The 14,779-nt window shown below is 54.6% G+C and overlaps 3 protein-coding genes across 3 annotated transcripts in view; all 3 read right to left on the bottom strand.

The window, feature by feature from the left end:
• HOXA3 (homeobox A3) overlaps nt 1-14,320 on the bottom strand; it is a 46,185-nt gene extending 31,865 nt beyond the window's left edge. Inside the window, exons 1-2 of the mRNA XM_032642450.1 lie at nt 14,248-14,320; nt 1,938-2,041 (exon numbers count right to left, since the gene is read on the bottom strand). The gene's annotated coding sequence lies outside the window, so the exon portion shown is untranslated. The remainder of the gene's footprint in view (nt 1-1,937; nt 2,042-14,247) is intronic.
• HOXA5 (homeobox A5) lies at nt 2,904-7,494 on the bottom strand. The gene is made up of 2 exons (XM_032642453.1): nt 4,926-7,494; nt 2,904-3,935 (listed from the first exon to the last, which is right to left on the bottom strand). The coding sequence occupies exons 1-2, from the start codon at nt 5,818-5,820 to the stop codon at nt 3,685-3,687; spliced, it is 1,146 nt and encodes a 381-aa protein (XP_032498344.1). The 5' UTR covers nt 5,821-7,494; the 3' UTR covers nt 2,904-3,684.
• Nucleotides 7,355-9,778, bottom strand: HOXA6 (homeobox A6). Its single transcript, XM_032642455.1, has 2 exons — nt 9,139-9,778; nt 7,355-7,774 (listed from the first exon to the last, which is right to left on the bottom strand). Exons 1-2 carry the CDS (start codon nt 9,578-9,580, stop codon nt 7,515-7,517), a joined length of 702 nt encoding a protein of 233 aa, XP_032498346.1. The 5' UTR covers nt 9,581-9,778; the 3' UTR covers nt 7,355-7,514.
• Nucleotides 14,321-14,779: the final 459 nt, after the last annotated feature.

Below are 14,779 nucleotides of genomic sequence, written 5' to 3'. Positions count from 1 at the left end.
AAAGTTTATATTCTGGGTGCCACTAAGATGCAGACACATCTTCCTGAGTGCTGAACTGCTCTCAGGAAATGCTCACTTTAACAGGTTACACAAAACGACCTCAGGGATTCGCCTTGCCACTATTCAAGAGGAGTGGGACTTGTGGGAGGGTTTCGATTTTTCAAAAAACTTCCCAGGTTTTGCTTTCTGAACCTCTGACTTTGGGGACATCTGTTGGACTTATGTTGAGTGTAAGTGGCCTCTGCACAATAAAGTTTGTGGAAATTCCAACTCTACACTTTAAATGTTTTCACTTTAAGGACTTAATAAATATCTTTACCAGTTAGCACTTGCAGAAAACCACCTAGCTAGCTCCTAAGGAGAAAAGCATTTGGAGACAGAAGATCCCATTTTTTGTTTCATTTCTGAGTTGGAGGATTTGGCTTAGTTCTTCATACAGGATGGTGGAAATCTGCTAGATCCCTTGTGGGTACCCATTCAGAGAAAGACCCCCAGGGCAGGCCACAGTGTCCCTAGTCATGGCTTTGCCACTGAAGAATGTAGAGGGTTGGGGCCAGAAAGGGTGGCTGAGACCAAGCTGGAATTGTACCTAGGAAATATCCATCTCACCCATTGGTGCAATATTGGGGACTGTTTTGGAAATCATAGATTATGTAAATTTCCTGGGATCAAACAGAAAGAGCAACTAACAAAAGAAAGGCGGAAATCTCCTACTGACAAACGACCTATTTCTTCCCTAAACTACCCTTTATGATGTGTGTGGAAAAACAACCTAATGGTCCTGGGGACTTTTAAGTTGGACATTGAAGACACCTCGATTTCCCCCCAAACTTCAGGGCACAGTTTGGAAGAAAGAATTTGCCTGTATATTGAGGGGGAATAAATGAATCTTTAGTGCTATCTAGGGAGATGCCTAAGTTGCCTTTTGAGGGTCCTGTGCATAGATTTAAAATTCTACAAAAGGAGAGAGGAAAAGGAAAGAAGAAGAAAGGCAAGGCAGAAGAAAAGAAAGCGCTGTAACGCCTTTCATTTAGCTTGGGGATTCAAAGACTGAAGTTAAATCCGGCCATAAAGTTTATTGCTTCAGACTCACAGGCTGGTGAGAACAGTCCCACCGAAATAAAAAGAACGTGCAGGCAAACAAGGTTCAGGGCCTGGTCCCTGGTGCGGGGGAGGGGGTGCTGAGCCCTCCCCCGCAAGGTGGGGACCCGCGGTCCCCAGCGTCCCGCGGGCGCCAGCGGCCTGGGCTCGGCCTGGCGACCCAGGGGCCCAGCCTAGAGGTGCCGCCCGCACCCGGCCGGCCTCTGCACCCTCGGGCTCTCCCGATCCAGCCTGCGACCCGGCCCCAAAGGCCGCCACCTCTGTTCAGTGCTGCCAAATGACCCCGGCCCGCGGAGACGTATTGCCACAGCCCCGTCAGAAATCCCGCCGGCGTACGCCTCGGCCCTGCCCGGGCCTTTCTTTCAAACTCCCCAGCGCGCCCCAGCGCAGCGCGGCCTCGGCGCCCGCAGCCGGCGCCACCCCCCCACCCGGCTCCCAGCCCCCACCCAGGGCTCCGCAGACCCAGCAGAGCCCGGCCCTCCAGCCCCGGGATGGGGGCGGCCCTGCCCGGTCTCCGCATGCAGGCCTACTCGCACACAAAAATCATCTTTTTTGCACGCCGGCGAGAGCAGCGGAAGTCATTAACATCCGCGCTGGTGCAGCAATTAAAGTTAGGCCCAGGGATGCGGCGCGGCCACAGGCGCTCTGCACCGTGGTGCCTCCGAAAGCTGGCTCTTGGCGTTCCTAATTTGGGCAGAGGGAAAGTTTGCTCTCCCCTTTGGAATTCCGAGGCAACCTCAGAGTTATTGAACCAGAGAGAGAGAGAGAGAGAAAGATCCAGAAAGAAAGTTTTCAGAGTACAAATAAACTTGAAAGCGCTCAGGGGGCGAGCTTACCTTAACTCGGAGGGAGCCATTTTTTCAGAGTTTTGAGAGACTTGTGGTCTGGACACTTCTGGACCTAAAATTGACAATTTGAATGACCAGGTGGCACACGTAGCCTGCAAAAGAGTCAAATGGAGTCCAGCGTCAGTGAGATTATATGTTATGTGGTATATAATGTTGGATGTCAACTCCCCAAAACCATAAAACTTACTTTAATGGCCCCACGTGACGTTTTATAGCCAGTGAGCCGATCTGTCTGTGCTATGGATGATTTTACGATCTAATTCATAGACAAAACCCTATTCATTTGGCACCCAAATGTCATATAGCCGGAACTGGGGCTTATAAAGTTTACTGTTTTATAACTTTTTAAAGGAAAGACGGCATCAGTGTAAGCAGTCGGTAAATGTGCAAATCTCTAGTTGCGCTTTAGCTGCTCTGAGGAGTTTCCCAATCGAGCTAGGATGGGGTAAGTACCTTCCATTTGTAGCAAATTAATTATAGCAAAAGAAGCCAACTGGGTTCAGGAGGGCGAGGAGTGGGAAAGGGTGCCTGGCTGGGTTAAGGGCAGAGGGTCTGGGGGCCACAACTTGACATAGCAGCCTCTTCAGCAAGTGGAGGCCTAGGATGGCCTTAGGAGAGAAGCGGCATCTGTGTGGGCCCCCGAGGGCCACTAACAAAGCCCTGGGCTTTTTCTCCTTTCTCTATCTTCCTCTCTTTTTCGTACCCATCAAGTTAACCTGGTTTTCTCAGAGATGGGCAGGTTGGACTCAGGCTTTGCAACCACCTAAAGCTTTTCCACCTTCCGCCCTGAACTCTCTGATGGGTCAGTTAGGGAGGCCACGGGTCAGGGTGTTGGTCTGAGGTCCCCTTGCACAGGCAGACTGCTCAGGTAGCCTCAGACTCACTGCCTCCCAGCACTGGACAGACAGAAGAGCAAAAAGAGCCACTTGCTATTTGGCACAAACCAGACCAAGAGAACTTACAATAGAAAGTTTATTTTTTGTTTCCAGTCAGTATTTTTTCCTTAAAAACAAATACAAAAAAAAAAAAAAAAAGCTGATCACAGTTTGCTTAAACAGCCAGACTTGGACAATATTTGTAACTTTGTTCACAAAAACATACATCACTGAAGCTGCGCTTATAAGAGCCACTTCCAGAGTTCGTGCAAAGGGTCCTACAAAGGCACGCAGGGACACACCGCTCAGAGTCACAGTTTTCATCACAGAGTCACTAGTCACTACACGTCAAACAAGTTAAGTTGTGTCTCATCAAGTCACCTCTACAACAGCATTAATTACACAAGGAATATAGGTAGTTTGAATAAAAATATCTTTAACAGCTTGGAGCTATTGAGACAGGAACACTTCCACTCACATGCACAGTTAAACAACTGGAGTGCAACACACAACATTGGCACTAAACGAGGTCGAAGGGGGACTTTTTTGTGTTTTTTTTTCTCTTTTCTTTTTTTGTCATAGTTACTTCAAGTAACACAGCTTGCTTCATATAAATAAGTTAAAACATCTATTTTTTTTCAAGACAAAGCCATTCAGGACAAAGAAATGAAGAGAAAGCAGATCTACTTATACAGGTGCTATAATGGCAATAAACAGGCTCATGATTAAAAGATGAATTAGGGCAACGATAACAGGGCTTCTTCACAGAAGGAACACAAGGGAGTTTCAGAAAGTCACCTTAGGACTGACACTACGCGGGACCCGGCTAATACTGCTCAGTACTTTAAATGCTCAAATACTCAGGGGCGGAAGGCCCCTCCCGCCGCCGCCATGCTCATGCTTTTCAGCTTATTATCTTTTTTCCACTTCATTCTCCGGTTTTGGAACCAGATTTTAATTTGTCTCTCGGAGAGGCAAAGAGCATGTGCTATTTCAATCCTTCTTCGGCGGGTCAGATAGCGGTTGAAATGGAACTCCTTCTCCAGCTCCAGGGTCTGGTAGCGCGTGTAGGCCGTTCGGGCCCTTTTGCCTTCCGGGCCGCCTATGTTGTCTGCAACAGAAAAGTCAGCGGTTTAGCCACCCACTCCTCAGCCTCTGGCTACCAAAGTCCGCCAGCTGGACCAGCCAGGGTCCTGAACAGGGGAGAAAAGCTCAACAAGTCTCCCACCTCACTCGCCCACCCACCCCTCCCGAATTTCCTTCCCTCTTCCTTTCTAGAGAGAAAACAATAAGATTTGGACTCTGGGAACAATCGGCCCATCCGAAGCTGAAGCCGCGTCCCGGACGATCCCCCGGCTTTCCCTCGCCCCTCTCTTGCCCTCTGGCCCTGCCCCTGGCGCCCTGAGGCTGGGCACAGCCCTCACAGGCTGCCCACCACCCAGAAACCCACCAAAGCAAGGCCCTTTTCTGTGCGCCCAAGTAGCCTCCAGATCACCCTCCCTTAAAGTTCCAGCCCCGCGAGCCGCCTCCTCTTCCAGCCTGCACGCTTGGGGCGCCTGCTTTCTTTTTCTTCCCTTTCCTTTCCTGCTCTCCCTCCTGCCCCCAAACTTCAGAATCCCGCCGGCTCTCGCCTCGATTATTCCCCCCACCAAGCCCCTTTTCGGGGACTCTAATTAGTAACGCTGTTTCCCCAGCGTAGCCCTCCTCATAAATTATCAGTCCTGACAAGCCCGATTCACGGCCCCTACTGCCATCCTCTACCTCTCTGCGCCTTGCTCGGCTGGCCTGACCCATGAGCGCGTTCCGAGGCGCTGGGGTTGGATATGTTTTTTTTTTCCTTTCCCCCCTTTTCAACGTCTAAACTTGGCTAGCCAGCGGCCTCTTTCCCCTCATTTGTGAGCGCTGGGCGCTGCAGAAAAGAGAAGGAGGAAGAAGGAAGGCAGGGGAAGGAGAACGGCGGGGAGAGGCTCCACAGGGCTGGGAGAGGCGAAACCAGGACAGTGACGGGGAGAGAGAGGGCGGTAAAGGAGAGTGGGGGGGGGGGGGGGACCGAGAGCCGCGCCCCCGCGGCCGCGTGGATTTAGGAAAAGACTGGCTTTACCATGACTTATGTGCAGCTTGCGCATCCAGGGGTAGATCTGGGGTTGGGCGGGCGGCGCCGGGCTCGGCTCGCTCTGAGCGCTCGCCTGCTCGCTGCTGGCGGGGGCGTCCTCCTCGGCTCCGGACGCCGTGCCAACCCCCTCTCTGCTGCTGATGTGGGTGCTGCCGGCGTTGGCCGAGGCGCCGCTGGAGTTGCCCAGGGAGTTTTTCCCGCCGTGGTGGCTGTCGCTGCCGGGCGAAGGGGCCACGGCAGAGCAGGGCAGCGGGTCGGGCGGAGGCGAGTGCGTGGACGTGGCAGGCTGGCTGTACCTGGGCTCGGCGGGCGCCGCGCTGGCGCTGGCCGCGTAGCTGCGGGCGCGCTCCCCGGAGCCAAAGTGGCCGGAGCCCGAGCGGCCGACGCTGAGATCCATGCCATTGTAGCCGTAGCCGTACCTGCCGGAGTGCATGCTCGCCGAGTCCCTGAATTGCTCGCTCACGGAACTATGATCTCCATAATTATGCAACTGGTAGTCCGGGCCATTTGGATAGCGACCGCAAAATGAGTTTACAAAATAAGAGCTCATTTGTTTTTTGATATGTGTGCTTGATTTGTGGCTCGCGGTCGTTTGTGCGTCTATAGCACCCTTGCACAATTTATGATGAATTATGGAAATGACTGGGACATGTACTTGGTTCCCTCCTACGTAGGCACCCAAATATGGGGTACGACTTGGAATCACGTGCTTTTGTTGTCCAGTCGTAAATCCTGCCTGATGACCTCTAGAGGTAAACTCGGGCACTAATGGGGGAGTTGGGTGGAGGCGAGAGGACTGGCGCGCGCGCCCCAGGCGCGTGCCCGCCACTCGCCGCCGTCGTTCAGTCGGACTCGAGCGCCACCCGCTGGAGGCAGGGCGCATCCCTCCGCTTCCGACCCGGGGCTGCAAGGGCCGGGGTCGAATTGAGGTTACAGCCCATTATGGCAAAATTATTGCATTTCCCTCGCAGTTCCATTAGGATGTACCAATTGTGAGGCCGTCAGCTGCCGATCGCGTGCCCGGCGAGGATGCAGAGGACTGAGGGGAGATGGTGACTTGGATTTTATTTACAACAACTTTATTTCCCTGCTGTGCAGCCCCTCTTATTTTTGTGTCGAGGTTGGGGTCGGTTCTGACCGTCGTGCCGGCAGCTCTGAAATTTGAAAATACAGATATCACCTTCGGGGAAGGGGGGGAGGCCATTTAGCCAATTGGAGAAATAAATCTTACCCGCAGCAGCAGCTACAATTACGGCTCTGTTTTTGCGAGCGCATGAGGGACAGTATCCCTGCCGCTCTTAAATGACAGGCGTCTATTAAAGATAGCTTTTGTGTAGCGTTTCTCCGAGGCGAGGTCAAATTCCATACACTTTTATAGCCGGAGTCGATTTTTCTTTCGTGTAAATATGGTTTTCGTGTCATTAGTTTGCTATTTGATTTGCTATAAGTATCCAGCCTGGAGAGTCTTCACCACCGGGTCACTTTCCTCTAGCCAACCGGGCCCCAAGTCGGAGGGTTCTCCGTGAACCCAGCGAGTGGGCCCAGGCTCCCCGCAGCCACAGAAGCTGCTTGGGCCTGGGGATTCGTGGGCCGAGTTATTAGGGTTTTGTTTAGACCTCCAGAAGTAAAATGAGGACGCTAATGAAAGCATTTTGTGGCAGTGCCTAGTACCTCCGTAGTTATCTTCCTGGGTTCTGAAAGACGAAAGTAAATCACAAATATAGCTTAAAGTTGGGTGTGGGGGGAGGTGTCCCCGCTGGAGAGGTCAGGCGTCTCAGGCGCCCCTGGCACATTTGGAAACCAGGACTCTTGCCGCTCCCATAGCCCTGGGCTGCATCCTTAGGTCCTGAAAGCTGTTGTGGTGGTAGCGTCGGCCCTGTTGGAGGCGGGGAGCCGGAATCCGGAGCTCGGGGAGCCCAGTCATTCCCAGGGCTGCAAGATTCCACCCGCGCCCAGGTTGGCTCGGCTGGGCTGAGGCTGCTTCTCTTCCAAGGACGGTTGCGCGCTGGGCCGAGAGACAAGGCTCTCTCGGGCCCGCTTTGTTCCTCGCGCTTCTTCCTTTCTGGGGGCGGCCTGGGAGGCCTCGGCAGAGCTGGGGCCCCAGACTTTAGGCTCCCTCTTCCCAGTGGCCAGAGTTGATTTGGTGATGCCCTCCGGGACTTGGTGGCGAGGAACCGAGGCGGAAACGCCCAGACACCAAAGGGGGCTCGGCCCCGGGTTCTTTCCTCTCCAGCAACCCCGGGACCCGAGCTCAGGGGCGTGCAGAGGCGCTAACACAAGAGCCGGGGACCGATTGGGGCGCGCCCTGAGACCCGGAGCGGGCTTGGGCAGGCTTGGAGAGCGGGATTGCGTGTGCAGTGCGCCTCGCTCTACTGCTGGGATTGGCTGTGTGTGAGGTTTTTTTTTTTTTTTTCTTGTAAGAAATAAATGCTCAGACGTTTGCAAAGCGCCGGGCTCCCCTGAAGCTGCGAAAGCCCCCCGATGGGAGCAGGCGGGAAGAAAAGTTGGGGAGTAGGCGAAGGCAAGGGGGCAAAGCCGAGGGAGATTGCGGCGCGGGCCTGGTCCCTGCCCAGGCGTCTACTCGCCCGCTTTTGCCTCAGCGTCCTCCCCGCTGGGTTGTGTGGAATTGATGAGTTTATTTTCCTTTTTCCACTTCATGCGGCGGTTCTGGAACCAGATCTTGATCTGGCGCTCGGTGAGGCAGAGCGCATTGGCGATCTCGATGCGGCGGCGCCGCGTCAGGTAGCGGTTGAAGTGGAACTCCTTCTCCAGCTCCAGCGTCTGGTAGCGCGTGTAGGTCTGGCGGCCTCGGCGCCCGTGACTCCCGTACACAGCACCTGCGGTCAGAAATGGCCGGGCGCCGGTAAGCCAGGATCCGGGCAGCCAGACCAGTCAGCCCCACGCCCCACGCCCCGGTCTCGGGGCTGAAAACCACCCGCCTCTCCCACTATGTCTGGGGCCGAAAGTGGGCTGGATGGGAGAAGATTATTTCATACCAAGCGAGATGTGTTCCACCTAAAACGACTTGGGGTGGGAAATTATTGTTTTTGAAAAATCTGCTCTGTAAAAAAAATTACAAGCAAAAGAATAGAACAGCATTCTTAGATCGGGGTACCTAAGCCTGTTTTGTGGGAGTAGAGTGTGTGTGTCTGGGAATGGTGGGTATGGAACCCTGTGAGTAGGGTAGACACTCCGAATTCACACACGGACCTCTGTGAAGATGTTACTTTGGCCAGCCATGTCAGGACACAATATGCTTTTTTAAAAAAAATTAAATGGTGAGCCCTCTCAAATCTTTGCAAATGCCTTCCAATTGTATGGCCCTTCTGAGAAACGCAGAGCTCTTGAAAACACAAGTGGATTTTAAAGCAAAAGACTGTAAGTTGAAAAATCCGCATTAGCCTCTGTCCTTCTCCAAGGATTCCCTGTAGATTTTTTGGAAACCAGGAGCAAAGAGATGGAGCTATGGGCCACCTGGGGTTTCTGGAATGAAGGACTGTGATGGGCTATCTGTTCTAGTGCCAAAGGAACCCATGGGTGGGGGGCTCCCCCAAAGCTGGGTGTATGAGACACAGGCAGGGCCTCAGAAGGAGGCAGAAGTTGGCTGTGAGTGAACAGCTGAGTGGAAGGGGGAGGGGAGAAAGGAGAGAGAGAGAAAATCCTGAGGCTGAGGATGTGGCCCTCCAAGGCTTTGGGGAGACACTGCAAGGGGCCAAATGAGGGCCTTTATCTAGATGCGTTTCTGAAGGGCAGAAAGGTGAGGGGGTTGGGAGGGAAAGGGGAGTTCTCAGGATGGGTGCAGAAGGCCATCACGGCTTGGGGATCTGAGCAGGGTGTTACCAGCGTGCAGTGAGGGCAGGCGCTCTCTCCCATCCAGCCTTGCTCTCTCTTCAGGTTGCCCCTGTCACTGGGTCTCACACAGCATGGCAGTGAGCCCCCCACACGCTCCCTAAGTTGTCACCTTACATGGACACTAGTGCCCCGCCTTCGTGCTCCCACAGCTTGATTGCCCCATTGGGAATGGGTTGGATTTTTTATTTTTTAAAATCTCTTTTTAAAAACCCAAAGAAACTTTGTTCATTCTTTCCTTTCTTTCTATTTCCTCTTTCTACTCTCTCTGTCTCCTCCTTCCTTCCTTCTTTCCCTGCCTCCTTCCCCCTCTCCCTCCACTCTCTTGAGGGGCTGCAGGGAAACACCTTACCCGCGCAGGAGTTCATCCGCTGCATCCAGGGGTAAACAGGACTCGTGTACTTCCGGTCGGTGCCTTCGTCATGGAGGGCTTTGCCCGGCACGCTGTTGCTGTCGGGTTTGTACTGCTGCTCGGGAGAAAAGTGCAGGTAGTCCCCGGGGCCCCTTTGCTTGCCACTGCCCGAGGGCGAGGCACCACTGATGTCCTTATCAGAATAGAAACATGAGGCCCCGTACTCGTAGGACGCCCGGTTGCAGGCCAGGACCGAGTTGGACTGTTGGTAGAAACAAGGTGAGGTGTACGTCTTGTCCGGGAGGCTCGACGCCCCGTACGAGGCCGGGAAGGGCCTCAGCGCGTCATAGCCGGCCGGGTAGAGGGGCAGCTGGCCCAAGAAGGAGTCCTGGCCGCTGGGCAGGCTCCCGGGGAAAGTGGGATTCACAAAATAGGAACTCATTTGCGCGCCCCTCTGCAGGACTGTGATTTGTTGTGTATTAGTACATCTGGCTATAACTATTAGTAGTCATCGAACTGGTTTGTTTCTGGATGGCCGAACGCCAAAAGCGACAGCAGCAAATCGCACCAGCTGACGCGGCGGCGGCCAATGGGAGCGAGCGCCGGAGCCCGCTCCCCGGGGACCGCGGCGACCGAGGCAGCAAAGTTACAAACAGCCCCCAGCCCGCCCGCCCGCCGCCCGCCCGGCAGATTAATGGGCGCGCACAGCCAGCCGGCCCGGCTCTCTTCCCGAAAGCCGGTGGCGGGCGAGGCCTGGGCAGGGGCGTGCGGCTCGGGCCGGGGTAGGGGTACCCGCGTCCCGGTTGATGCAAAGACCCGGACCAGGCCCGCTCTTTCCTCCCCCCACCGCACCCCTTTTGCCTTGTTGGATTTTGCTGGGTTTTCTCTCCAAACAGGAAACCTGACAGCCCCGCGCAGGGAGGGGCGGTGACGAGGATGTCTTTGCTCCGGGCCGGCCTGCCCTCCCGGCAGGGCCCTGAGTTTGCCCCTCCCCCTGCACTCCCCTACCCGTCGGTGCGGGCTCCGGAGCTGGAGAAGGGCTCTGAGAAACCAGGCCTTCACCCCTGCTCCTCACTCCTGCGCCTTAGGAATCGATGCATCACCTCCTCCTCTCCTTCCCCACTCCCACCAAGGGCCTGGGCCTCGCCGCCAAGGAGAAAGGCTCATCTCGAGCTGACCAGGACCAGGACGAGGCTAGTCTCTTCCCCCGCAGGCCCCCTACTCCCACATACAACACGTCTCCTTTGAGTCTCCAGGGGCCTCCTTCCAATGGCCAGCGATTGCCTGGTCTCAAAGCACCCCTCACAAGCTGTGAGCCCCGCTCCTGCTGCCTCTGAACCCAGGAACCTAGAGGTCAGAAACCACTGGTTTCAACAAGAAAGGGACCTACAGAGGAGTGGTTGTGAGACTGAGCTCCGAAGCCAGCCCTGGGACCTGCTCCCCTTGCCCAAGCCCAACTCGCCAGACTCTCCCTCCGCCTGCCACCCTGATAGCTCAGAGATGAGACAGATCCAGATGTGGACTCTCTGTCCTCATTTCAGACGTGCTGGTGACCCAGGGTCCCTGGCCCAGCCGGGCATAGAGGGCAGCTCCGCGGGCCCAAGGCCGCGGGAATGATGGATGTGCTTGGCTTCTGGGTCACCTGTCCATGGGCTCTGTCCTGGGATGTCCCCTTTCCTGCCCTTTCTGGGACATTTTGGGGGACCTGCCACCCACAGTTGCTCCAGAACCAGAAACAGTTTGTCTCACCAGCTCCAGAAATTCTCTGGATTGCTTTTACTGCAGCCCCAGGCCTGGCCTTCCCCAAACAGGACAGGAAAATCCTGTCCTGGGCTGCGCTCTCTTGCCTGAGGTGTTCCTTTGAGATAGTTGACTTTTATAGCACGTGGATCAATCTCATTTTGTAAATGTGATATCTTTCCAATGGCATTTTTACAACTGTATTTGTTAGGCTTGTAAAACCCCTTGAATTATCTTTAAAATGCTCAGTTCTCTGGAGCCTGAAGAACGATTTATTTATATGATTTGGTTGAATTTCCAGAGGGTGTTTATAAGATCTGTAAAACTGGCAAATGCAGGCTGATGGGGTTCAGGACTTGGGGGGTGTGTGGCAAGGCCCCCCTAGGAATCTGGCAACGACTTCCTTAATCTCTTCCTTGCTTTTCGATTTCTCCCCTCACTTCCCCCAAGGAGAAAACATTGGGAAAGGACTGGGCTATGATTGGCCTCCCCAGAGACTGTGGTGCATCCTCAAAATCGGCTGCTGCCCACCCAGTGGGGGCTGCACCCAGAAGCCTTCTGACTGTGCCCCAATCAGTCGAAGCTGGGAAAGTTTCTTCTTTGCATATATAAATAAGGGCCTGGCAGGAAAGGACATAATTTTAAATTGTCCTCGAATTTCTTTAGGGAAAGGATCTGATAGGTGAAAATGAAAACTCAAGAGTTAAAAATTAAAAAGGGATTTACAAAAAAGTTGTGTTAGAAGAAAATCATGTTTGAGTTGTTGTTTCTTTAACAAGACCGTCAGATGATGGTGATTTCAAGCAAGTTATTGTCATGTAAGATGAAAATGATCATTTGGAGATGTTCACAAATGTTTACATTCATAATTTCTGCTTCATTCCTCCAGGTCCCACACGGTGTTGGGGCTGGTGGTAGTTTACTACTGTTATTAGTATTTGTTATGGTTTGACCCAGATTCTCGATTTAATCATTGTCCCAGTCAACGAAAGAATTTGATTTCTCATCTAAGAGTCAAAAAACAGTATATTTCTAGCTTCTATAGAAACTAAGATGGAAAAAATATATTAAACTGAAATCTCTACGTGTTAGCCAAGGCTGGTACATATCATGTTGACAGCCGTCCAATTTATTTCTCCAAGCAGCATTAGGTGCATATATATATAAATATATGTATATGTATGAATATATATGTGTGTGTGTGTGTATATATATATATATATATATATATATATATATATGTATATATGAAGAGAGAGAGAGCGCCATTCACACAAGAATAGAAGCCCCAGACTCTGGAGGGAGCCTCTCCTGGGATGGTGAGAATGGCCACCAGGGCTCTTTTCTAGGTCAAAGCCACATAGAAAGTGCACTCACCTTTCAGCTGCTCTTCGAGGGGGACGGGATGGCAAGCAGAGCCTCACAATTCACCCTTTCCCGGGGCTGCCCACTGAGCTCCTCGACCTCCACCGGTCTGGAGAGAGGCCTGCTGGGGGGTTCCTTGAAGGCCACTGCGTCCGCCGGGATCGCTAGCCCAGGCCAGAGCCCATAGCACACAGGTGCGGCCTCTGCCTGTCATAGGCCTTCGCTTGGAGCCAAAGCCCGCTTCCTTGCCATAGCCAATCCTCCTCAGGGCCAGCCAGGCCTTCAGGCCTCAGGACTACGAGTGCTATCTCCGATTTCAAAATCCCACAGCGGACGCGTTTCCCGAACCAGTGTGCGCCCCCGGGGCGCCTTGGGACGCGCAGTTTGGAGAGAAGCAGCCATGACGTGCCAGGCGGCCTGTGCAACCAGTCTCCATGGTGCTGGGGTGGCGGCAGGACTCGAGTCTAGTCGGGCGTCCAGCTCCGGTCAGGGGTGGCCAAGGCGGGGGAGGTTCCCGGCCAGTCAGGCCCTGGGAGGCCGCCCCTGAGGTCCTCCCTCGCCCCCCTCTCCTCGGGCTGCTTGGGAACCTCTGAGGGGCCCGCGCAGCAGTCGCGCCAGGCTGCACGACTCGGGGCTGCGGCTGGCGTCGGCTCCGGCGACGGCCACAGCGTGGCAGCAGCGAGCGCCCGGCGCGGTCGCAATAAATAATCTGCTCGCGGCAGCCGCAGTCAGGCAGCTCACGGCCCCGCGATGCAAATGCGCCTTTATCCGCCCCAGCGCACCCCCCAACGCGGGTGGACGTTCCCGACGTCCACAGGGCCTTCTAAATTGTAGAGTGCATACCAAGGCATCATCTTAAGGTGGGGAAACAACAACAACCAAAACCAAAAAGCAAACAAAAAGAACTCCCAGAACCTCAGGTTCATTTCTGGTCGCTGTCCCAGGAAGCTCCCGGGACAAATCTGATCGAGGTACACCCAGGTCAAGTTGGGTCTGTGCCACCGCGCTTCGTCAAGCCCACGCCCGCGGCACCCTCCGCGCCTCCTCCCAGGCGGCTGCACAGTCCTCCCCCGGCTCTCGGAGATGGGCAGCGCGCGGTCGCCAGCCAGCCCGCTGCGCCGAGGTGGCTGTGGCTGGGAAGAGGTCCCCTATCGCCCAGACTCGGTTTGCGTCCTTCCTTCAACCTTGGCTGCGGGCCCCTGCCACTCGCAATAACACCACCACATCCTCTGCACCGAAACTTCCCGCCAAGCAACACCCAGCCAATTAATCCCATCCTCTCCTCCAACACAGAATTCCACCCACGATTCTATCCCCTCTCCCCGCGCTTCAGACACCTCTCTCATTGGAAAACCGCGTGAAGGGAAGCAGGCACTCAGCAGAGGACCCTGGCTGAATTAGTAAGTTTTTGTTTGTCTTTTTCCCTCAGTCTACTTTTCTCTCCAGAAACCAGTTCCCACGGAATAGAAGGTGCTGTGTTGATGCTGATAAAACCCCTGTCGATGAATTCACTTTGCCCTCCCCTCTTACCAGCTTCCCAGGTCGGGAACTGTCTCCAGTTATTGGGGGATTCAATCCTGTCAATTGGGTCATAAAAAAAAAAAAAAATCCAAACCCGGGAGGCTGGCAGGGAATGCAGGGTGCAGAGCCACTTCCTTTTGGGCTCTGCGAGGTCGACGAGGAAGGGGAGAAAGAAGACCTCAGTGTTCCTGCCCCGTGCCAGGGCACTGTGCCACAGAAGGAAAGCAGGCATTCACTGCCACGGTGAGCCCGAAAGAGGAGAGGGAGGGAGGGTGTGTGTGAGTGTGTGTGTGTGTGTGTGTGTGTGTGTGTGTTGGCGAGCGCGGGCTGTAGTGTGTGATGGAGGCGCGTGTGTGAACGGGTGAGTGGGTGGGTGAGGGTGAGTATGCCCCTCTTCAGAGCCGCCCTGGGTGCCCTCTCCCACTGCCGCCGGTGCCGGCTACCGTCTCACAACCTTTGCTCCTGTCTCCCCACATGTCTCACCTGCAGATGGCGGTTCTCAGAAGCTCCTGCCCCTCTGACAGCTGCCGCCTGGGCAGCCCGGGGAGACGAAGTGTCCTCTTTCCTGGTGCTAGAGGACGCAGGAAATTAGCCAGGTTGCGAGTTGCAAAGCGGCCGCGGCGGCGCCGGGAACTGGACGAGCCCCACCTCCTGCGGGAGCGGCCGGGCCGGGCCGGGCCGGGGCCTCGTCTCGCTCGCCATCGCCGGACAAAGCACAGCCGAGACGGGCTGGAAGGCAGAGCGCCGAAGCAGGCAGGACGGAGCGGAGGAAAAGAATGCGGCTCTATTCTCGCAAGGGAAATTATAAAAAAGTTCATGTTCACGGTTCGCATCCACATGACCGACAGCGGCCAATGGAAGGGCCGAACAACTCATAAAGTTGTATTGCAAAGTTGTAAATTTTCATAAACAACAACGGATTTATGACCCTTTCCCCATCACTAAGAGGAGGCAGCTCTTACACCGGCGCCATCTTACCACCGAGGCCGCCCCGACTTGGGGCCGCAGGTTTTGC

The sequence above is a fragment of the Phocoena sinus genome, chromosome 9 (genome assembly GCF_008692025.1).
Source record: "Phocoena sinus isolate mPhoSin1 chromosome 9, mPhoSin1.pri, whole genome shotgun sequence".
NCBI lineage: Eukaryota > Metazoa > Chordata > Mammalia > Artiodactyla > Phocoenidae > Phocoena > Phocoena sinus.
This window is presented reverse-complemented; position numbering and strand designations above follow the sequence as displayed.

Excerpts from the sequence above, each read along its gene's own strand:
- HOXA5 (XM_032642453.1), bottom strand. The coding sequence starts at position 5,820 with ATGCGCCCTGCCTCCAGCGGGTGGCGCTCGAGTCCGACTGAACGACGG. Across the intron at positions 3,936-4,925 it reads CAAGCTGCACATAAGTCATG|ACAACATAGGCGGCCCGGAA; the intron begins GTAAAGCCAGTC and ends TTTCTGTTGCAG.
- HOXA6 (XM_032642455.1), bottom strand. The coding sequence starts at position 9,580 with ATGAGTTCCTATTTTGTGAATCCCACTTTCCCCGGGAGCCTGCCCAGC. Across the intron at positions 7,775-9,138 it reads GCGGATGAACTCCTGCGCGG|GTGCTGTGTACGGGAGTCAC; the intron begins GTAAGGTGTTTC and ends TTCTGACCGCAG.